Raw genomic sequence first — 9,280 nt, forward strand, 5'->3', positions numbered from 1 at the left:
TTTGCCAATTGCACAGCGGCAGATAGGACAGTGCTCCAGAGGATTAATATTGCCCAGAGGATCTCTCCCCTCTTATAGCTACTGCTGCCTTAAGAAAATTCAAACCATTCTCAAAGATCCATCTCATCCTGGGCACCCTTTTTTTTTAACTATTACCATCTGGCAAGACGGTACAAGATAATAAAAACAAGGATAAATAGACTGAAAAACAGCTTCTATTCCAGGGCAGTAACTATATTGAATTCTACTGCAAAGTGCCATATTAATGCAGTATCAGGGGTTCTCAATTCAACTGTATAGAATGCGAAGGATGTGTGTTTGTGTTTTATTTTTTATAGTCATAATGTACACTGAAGAGGGCATTTAATTTCATTGGACGAGGTGCAGTGACAATAAAGCAAGCTAAACCAAATGAAATTCCAGGGTGGTGCCCATATTACAAAGATGGTTCTGTGACTTCAAATGAAGGATCATTTTCTTGATCAGATCCATGAAGGTGTGTCGGAGTAACACCTTGCACAGGTAAGGGAAAGAAGAAGACAGCCACTGGGTGGAGTTGAAAGGTCTTACCTGAGACTGAGGGTAGGAGGTGCTGTTGCGACGGGACGGCCCGGCGTTGTGCCATTCACGACATCTGGGGAGGGTGAATGAGCTTCCCTGCATGACCATGGGCTGCATTAGAACAGATGCTCATGAGGACCAACCCTGGGCTGAGCAGTGGCCGCTGGAAGGAAGGTGAAGGACAGAAGTGTTATTCCATCTTTCCACGGGACCTACAGCAGCATCTCAACCTCGGCCATGGATGGACTTCAAGTCCCAGAATTCCCCAGCCCCCAAGTCAGAGGTCCCTGGATTTATTTATTTATTTGTTAAGTTTATAGGCCGCCCACCTCACAATCAAGCTTCCAATATACAAAATAGCAGGAGTTAAAAACATTTAGGCATTAAAAAGTTAAAACGTTATCATTTACATTGGAAAGAATACAGAATAACAACGCTGGAAAGGGCCTTGGAGGTCATTTAGTCCAACCCCCTGCTCAAGCAGGAGACCCTACACCTTTCCAGACAAATGGATGTCCAGGCTCTTCTTGAAAACCTCCAGCGATGTCTATGGAGATTCTCAGTCCTCCAGGTCATGGTTGTCCCCAAGGTGCTTTTGCAAGAGGCAACTGAACTTTCTGTTTGTTTTTTTTCCTTTGAAGACGTTTCGCTTCTCATCCAAGAAGCTTCTCCAGTTCAAATGACCAGCTGTCTGCAAGGAGTATAAATCCTTCTATTCCCCACCATCCAGTCAGAGCTGAAGAAGCTTCTTGGATGAGAAGCGAAACGTCTTCGAAAGAAAAACCAGAAAGTCCAGTTGCCTCTTGAAAAAACAACAACTTTGGGACTCCACTGATGGAGCATCCACAATTTCTGGAGGCAAGACGTTCCCCTGGTTAATTTTTCTCACTGATAGGAAATTTATCCCGGAAAAGGAGAATGTGGCTACAAAGGGCCAATGAGTAGATGCGGTGGGGGGTGGGATCTTCTAATCTATTAGCCACCTCCAGAATAGAGCCCTATGGGGCCCGAAGCCAATTGGCAGAGCCAGGCTTTACTTCGAGATAGATACAGATTAACAGAGTTGGAAGAGACCTTGTAGGTCATCTAGTCCAACCCCCGGCCCAAGCAGGAGATCCTACACCATTTCTGACAGATGGCAGTCCAATCTCTTCTTGAAAGCCTCCAGCGATGAAGCTCCCACGACTTCTGAAGGCAAACTTGACTGAGCTTATTTATTTTTATATATTATTGACTTTGTTCATGAACAAAAAAAGTTTCCTCAACTTGAGCAAAGCTTGAAGCCCTCTGATCTAGACTTCCAAAGCATATGTGATGGTAGGAAAGCTATCTGGTGTGCTTGCTGTTTGGAAACTTCCCCTCAAATACTACAAAGCCCAATCGCTTGCTTGCTCTTCGGGAGGGAATTGCTTCGAATGGGCACATCCTGGAAGAAGAATCTCTCTGGGGTGCCCCTCTCTCCAACCCACTTTTTCAAACCGAATCAAACCGACGGCTCGTGGGAAAACAACCAAAAAGAAGACTACAAAACCATTGGATGAAGAAGGAGAAACGAATGAAACGTTTTGAAGTTCTGACAGATTCTAGGAAGCGACATCAAACCAAGCAGAGCAAACCTTTGAGTGCCTCTCCCTGGAGACTGGGTGTAGAGCAGCTTTGTGCATCTGTGTGTCTATGTGTGAGTGTGGTTGCATGTACACGTTTGAGTCAGTGTTGACTCGTGGCAATCGGGACTTCTTGTAGTTTTCTTGGAGAGATTTTAGAAGTCTTTTGCCACATTCTACTCCTATTTTCAGTCCTTTGTATTTTTCCCCTCTTTCTCAGTTCTTTCTCTTCTGTTTTGCTGTGTCCATCTACTGCCACTTCCACTATCCATAGTTTTTTGTTTGTTTTAATCAATAGTTCTTAAGTCTGAGGTCTTATTATCCTTATTATTAATCCAACTACGTACACTATGCCGGCTAGAGCCTCCCTTGTGATCAAGACAGCATAAAAGCTGATTAAATGAGCAAATAACAGCATCACAGAACAAAAGAATGAATTTTCTTGCATTTTGCAACTTTTATGGCTCTGCTTGCAAAACCGCGGTTCCAATTGCTAGTATTACTACTATTATTCTACTCGGGCTGCAAGCGTCTTTTTTCCGGGTACCACAGCATGATCTGAGAGGTATTTGTGTATAATAGATCTCTTTTCACATTTAGCACTGTGCTTTGCTTTTCCAATTGTTAGTGCCACAGACAAAGGTAAAGTACAAGGCATTTTCTAGGTACTGTCAGGACTTCTGTGAGTTAAATCTAAAAAGAAATCCCATTGAAACTTTGTGCAGTAAAGACTTCAATAGAATTTGTTTAGGGGGAATTGTTCAAAACGTTGTTTTTGAAACATGGCTTTTCGTACTACAATCACGAAATGTAAAGTAAAAAGTTTAGATCAAATAATGGTAACATGGGAAAGAAAAAGAACAAAATATTTAGCTTAACATGGTGATTAAATGAACTAAGCACAACAAAAACTAAAACTATGTAAGAATATTAATAGCTATGTGAAATAAATTTAATTCTTAAACATTAAATCTGGACTATACAGCTACACATGATATCATCTTTTTATTTTTTTAACCATAAAGCCTTTTTTTAAAAAAAAAACTTTAAAAAGATCTTTAAAAAAACATTTAAAACATAACACACTTAAACCTTGGACCCATTCCTTAAAATCAGAAGGCATAAAATACCTTTCCACTTAAATAAAATTATAGTCTTTGCTGTACCCCAAACTTGATAAAGTAAAAACAATCCATAAGATAATAAATCCAACATTTTATCGAACATAATTAAATGTTATAGTGAGATCCTAAACATATTTTCTCCAAGATTATCTTAATATATATATTAATGCAAAAAGTATAATAAGTTATAACAGAACAAGACCAAATCGTATGAGTTAAAGAATATCAGATTCTTTGAAGCCACATTAGTGACAGAAAGTGCTATGTGAGACCAGTCATTGTAATTTATTCCATCCTGCACCATAATTAAAACATAATTTACCCCAAAGGATAAAAGAGTATTTTAAAAAGGAATGTTTAAAGAGAGATGACAAAGCAGGTCTGACTGATTTATAAATAAGAATTCAGCTGAATTCCAAACACCTCTAGCTAACAAACCAGATGAGCAGAAAAATGGAAGGACTCCACTCTACCTATCATAGCTTAGTTCACCCAACTAGCTCACCTGTAATAACCCCAGTTTCCTCAACCCCCTTACACCATGCAACTTACTACACATATGAATAACACACCAAGTTGAAATCTGATTGGCTAATTTGTGGTTTCGTTTGTGGTGAGAATAACACCATACCATCCAGAAATTCCAACACCAATCTCTGTGGGCAGCCTTTTGTTAGCTAAAGAAATATTCTGGGCTCTTGCCCTAATACATCTACATTATTTTTATTAAGATTCTTTAAAGTAAGATAGTAAGTGCTCTTGAACTTTTACTATCCTATCTCACTAGCTAGAAAATGTTTCTACTTTCTAGCTAATGCTCCTGATCGTTTGAAGATAATTTCAGGTCCATTTGATCCCCTTAATTAAAAAGGAAGCAATCACAATATTGTAGCTATGCATTTGGAGGTTCAGTGCCGTTCTTTCTATTGTTAGTGAATGGCACCTCAGGATTCTATGGAATATTTTGAATACTAGTTGGTCGGTGAAATGGGTCAATCAATGCATTTAATTCTTTGTATGTCAACATTCCAAAATCACCGTCTCAGAAAGAAACATTCTTCTGTGTCAAAAGATTTCTCCTGCTATGAAAGGCAGGTTAAAATACTGTACGTCAGATTCAGCAACTCATCTAAATTGGTTTTGCACAATGAAGTCAAGAACGATTTATACAAGAAGCAAAGTTGAGTGCAAGACTGGGTTGGATAACATTGTTTTAGGCTGAGAATCTCTTGATTCTGGAGTGGTGTGCTAAAAGATTACACTCCAAAAATAATAATAAAATGGTGCCAGAAGAGAAAACAAGGTTCATGTTTGAATAACATTCTTCGGACATCTTTGACGTTGTTTCCCATCCTTTGAAATAATTCCCTTCTTCTGTCCTGTGAAATATTTGGATTGGGAGGAAACTTCTAGAGGGGCTTGGAAGTTGCACCCAGAACTTGGAGAGGTGTGCACAACCCCAGCAATGTGTGAACCCAGTTTCTTGGCCCAGCTTACCATTTGTATCTGCAAGGTGATGATGCCCTGTTTTGTACAAAAATTAAAAGAAGACCCTAGTTAAAAATCCAGCTGACCCAGCATTAACCTCATTGAAACGATCAGGAAGCCCCTGAAATCAACCACCAGAAATGTGTATTCACGCATCCCCTGGTTTTGCCAGACCTCCCAAAGTGGCCAGATTTCAAGCTCTAGTTGCTTTGATTCCCTCTTCATAACTCATCACTAGGACTTCAAGTATCGACTTGGGTCAAACAATCTGGTGGGGTGTGTGTGTGTGTGTGTTTGCCGGGGGTTTTCTCTTTGGATTCTTGCCAGCCTGCCCTGAAATTTGTACTGATGTCTCCTCTTCCCACATTCTCTGATCCTGTTCCTTGGCTGGATGACCACATCCGAGAACAAGGGCAACGGGAGCCTGTAAAGTCACCCAGCTCAAGAGCAGCCGAGCACAGCATTGGTTTCAGACACCTTTTCAAGGTAGCGGCTCATCTGGATCTCTTCTCCCCCCACCCCAAAAAGGTGGGTCATCCTGCTTACATGCCTCCTCCCCTTTCGTAGAGCCAGGCATTCAAGCTTTTTTAGGGTGTTGCCTCATGCTACGTTCCCATCACATCTGAGCAAAGTTCCAGCCTTTTTCTTCTTCTCTCCAGAGGGATGTCGCTGGGATCAATTTTTAGGGAGGTCTCTGGGAAGATTTGGGGAGGGGGGGCTGCGGGGAAGAGGTGGGGTGCTCTTTGGGGACGGCGTTTTGGGGAAGGGGCTCCCTCCGCCGCTGCTAAAAGGCTGGGTGCTCTGTTCCCTTGGGGTAAAAGCTCGGCGAGGCTTGCCTTGTAGAACATCTCCTTGGAAAACCAGCCATGAAATTGGGGAGAGCTCTGAAACAAGGAGAAGGGAAAAGAGACCCTTCTGGCAAGGACGCCCAGAGCGAGGAGGAGGAAGAAGAAGAGGAGGATGGCGGGGAAGCACAGAGGCTGGATGAGGATGGGTGGGGATGAAGATGAGGATGGGAGGGAAAGAGGATACTCGGCTTCTCCAATCCCAGCCGGCCTACCTGGAAGGGTTTGCCCGGCGGCGAGGGAAGACGCGGCAGCTGCTCCTCTTCAGCCTGCCCGGATCGAGGCTTCCTCCGGGGAAGCCACCACAGCAGCGTCCGGAGCCTGGCTAGGCGATCGCATCGCCCCGAAGGACGACGCGGAGATCCAGCAGATCGCTCGACGCTGCTGGCCCCTGGCGGCGATGGCTGCCTGCGAAAGCCAGCGTGCTGCACCCGGAGCCGGTTGGCGAGGAAGAGGAGGATGGGGGGGGGGGGATGGCTCTTTTGCAAAGGCAGAAAGCGAGGCGCATCCGCCCGCCGGGGCGAGGAGGAGGAGGAGGGACCGATCCGGCAAGGGTGGGGGAGTGGGGAGGCGGGGATCACCCCCTGCCGCTGCGTGACCCTCTTCTCCGGCGCGGGACCGACTGGCGACGGGGGCGCCGATCGGGCAAAATCGAGGCGTGCCCGTTCCATGCGCGCCTCCTCCGGGCGAGTCCATGCGCCGCCCGCCTTTGCTTCAAGGAAGGCTGCGCGGATGGGGTGAGGGGAAAGGAGTCTCTTCCCCCCCGCCCTCCCAACGTGGGACGGGGGTCCTGCTTGGAGCAAGGGAGGGGGATCAAAGGGACCAGGAGTTTGGCTGATGGGAGGAGAGGGGGAAAGGAGAGCTTTTTGGAGAGGTGGCAACTTTTGGGGACACCAGGATGGTTCTGGCAGCAAGGAGGAAAATCTTCCTCTCCGGGAAGATCCTCCAGGGTGGATTCCCCCACCGCCCCCGCAGGAGACTGGCCATGTTAGTGGTGGCTCCCACCGCTTTGGAACTGCTCCCGCCCCCCCCCAGGTTATGGATGGCTCTTTTGCATCTTCTAGCCAATCCGAATTCGTTGGGACGAGATTCATTTTTCCAGCTTGGGGCGTGATTTATGGGTCCGTTTTACGGATCCCCAAAAGTGGCAGATTGTAAATGTGGCAGATCAATAAAATGGACGTTTATAGCAGAAGAATTAACTGGGGGGGGACGGGGACAGCCCTGGGAATTAGATAATCGGCTTGTAAGTTAGGAGACGGCATTTAGGGACATTAAAAATGAAGGAAGGCACCAAAAAGATGCTCTTGCTTTCTAGCTCCTGCTTTTTATTCTGTGATAAGAGCAAAGATGGTGTTATTGAACACATCACTTGGCTGGAAAATTATAGGGACACTGGGAAGCACTTAAAAAAAATAGTAACTTTTTATTTAAAAAAAACCCTATTGGCAGCTGCAAACTGCAGGCGTTAAAAACTAGAACATAAACAAGGCCCCCCCAAATTTAAATCTTAAGCGCTTGGCTGGTGGAAATTTATGGGAATAGCCCCAATCAGCCACAACAGTGCCCCATTAATAGGCTGGAGGAAAAGCAGCAGCTAGAAAGGGTTGTGTGATCAATATTGTTAGGAGAATCCACTAGTTATTTAATTAAAGGTTAATTCAACCTATAACCCATTTATGATAGAATATTTAAAGATGGTTGCAAAATTAGATGCATGGAGCTCAAACAGTAGTTGAAACATATAACTTGATATTCTTGAAGAGTTTCTCCCAATTGATTGATTATGTGCCAAGTCTGTTTCAACTCTTCTCAATCCAGTAGATTTTATCTGATATTCTGTCCCTAAACAGAACATCTTCAGAACTTCTAAGGGAGCACTTGCTATTGCTGTAATGGAGTCCATTCACCTTGTCATCTTCTCTTTCTGTCCATTTTACCCAACATTAGGGCATTGTCCAGAGAGATGTTTCTGAAGTAGGATAATTTGAGCTTGGTCCTTTGTTCCTTGAGGGAGAACTCTGGCGTGACTTTCTCCCAAAATTGTCAGAAAAATCAAGAAGAAATTAAGCAGATTAAAAAAGAAATTGGACAAGTATAGAATACTAAAAAATTAGGTGAGATGTCTTCGGCGCCAATATTCTGTCATTTTTGTTCATCTCTGGTCAAGGCAAATATGAATTCAAATGTAAATCATAGTTTGCTCTTTCCTGGCTGTTAACTCTTCAAACTGTCTCATTGGGATGGAGGTAGATCATTGAAAATTTCCAATTGTATTCTGTTTGAAATCACTTTATTATAGCCCTTCAGCAAGACAGGAAGTGAAATTGGACATGTCCATGCACTTTGCTCCAAATTGGCCTGAATGGCCGTTGAATCACTCCCATCCTCTTCATTCAAACATTTTCCATGGTCTTTTGGGCACCACACTGCCCGATGTCGCCCATTCAACTTAAAAAAAAAACAAAACCTGTTTAGAAATGGCTATTGAACTTCAATTCTCTGATTCTCCTCTCCCACTTGTAAGTAATGAACAAGAAGAACCAAAGCAATCAGAGAAGCACACCTATAAACCTATATGGTGAGCACCAACAAAGGTAGGCAGAGAGCTGGAACTCCAGTCTTGTTTTCAACAGATCTCAGCTAAGGCTTCTTTCATTCAGAAATGACAACTTGAGGGAAGCTGTGCGTGAGAGCCACCGAGGCTTGACAACTACAACACATTCATTTGTACCCCATGAAGTGAGGCTTTTCTTAACTTAGAAATGCCAACTCAAGCCTTCGACGCCACCCAGAATGATGACATCTCCATGCACGTAGAAAATTCAATTTCTTGGAGAGAAGGTTGGCTTCTAGCCCATGAGTTGGCAACCTCAAGCCTGCCAGTTGTTACTGGATAGCAGCAGCTGATCCTTTCCTATTGGCCAAGAGAGGGCTTCTGGTAATTGGAGCTCCAACATTTGGATGGCTGCACATTAACTTGACATGTTATATATGCAGGATAAGTGGTGCATAGAGGAACTTCAAAGGAAGAGGCGCATCCCAGAGCCAAAGCTGCCTACCGTATCTATTTGTGAGAACTATCCACCTTTCCCTTTGAACACCAAGCTGTGGGAAAGCCAGCCTCTTACAAGAGTTGCTGCCGGAGCAGGGAGCTCAAATTGCCTAAGGATAAAAGCGAACCACAAGATATAAAAAGAAACAATATTGTAAGTCAAGGCAGACCTACAAGTCAGACTAGACTTATTATCAAAATCTTGATTTGGGGCTGGTGGGAGACGAAGTTGAGAGGAGGAAACTGTAACCAATTAGTTTTAAGCCATTTTCTTCTAACCCACCCACCCCGCCAAATAAAATAAAATTAAAAACCTTAGGAAACCACCCCACAGTCAAGCTTTGCTTTAAACTGTTCAGTTCTCCAAATGGATCCAGCTGCACCTTTCTTAAATGAGATTCCTGATTTATTCATAGCATAAGGGATGCAGAGCAGTAACACAAGTGGGCCAGAATGAGCACAGCTGGAACACTAAGCAAGCCATTTTACCATTCCGAGAGGAAGGGAGAGAAGTAATGGCTGGTCTATCAGGAGAAAAGAAGAAAATTAAAGATCCAGGAAGGTGATACTGTATTAACAGATAACGGGAGCATTCAGAAATCC

General features: G+C 43.8%; 1 protein-coding gene across 3 annotated transcripts in view; it reads right to left on the reverse strand.

Annotated features, from left to right (window-relative positions):
* Positions 1–6,297, reverse strand: part of DRP2 (dystrophin related protein 2) — a 46,294-nt gene extending 39,997 nt beyond the window's left edge. For 2 of the 3 annotated variants that reach the window (XM_087972393.1, XM_087972392.1), the window contains exons 1-2: positions 5,838–5,940; positions 571–724 (exon numbers count right to left, since the gene is read on the reverse strand). In XM_087972393.1, the coding sequence (XP_087828519.1) occupies positions 571–678 (108 nt within the window). In that variant the 5' untranslated portion in view covers positions 679–724; positions 5,838–5,940. Of the gene's footprint in view, positions 1–570; positions 725–5,837 lie in introns of all 3 variants that reach the window. The other variant, XM_087972391.1, reaches the window with a different exon arrangement.
* Positions 6,298–9,280: the final 2,983 nt, after the last annotated feature.

Source organism: Notechis scutatus, chromosome 10 (assembly GCF_049901735.1).
Source record: "Notechis scutatus isolate UNSWTSFEM ecotype Mainland chromosome 10, rNotScu1.2, whole genome shotgun sequence".
Classification (NCBI taxonomy): domain Eukaryota; kingdom Metazoa; phylum Chordata; class Lepidosauria; order Squamata; family Elapidae; genus Notechis; species Notechis scutatus.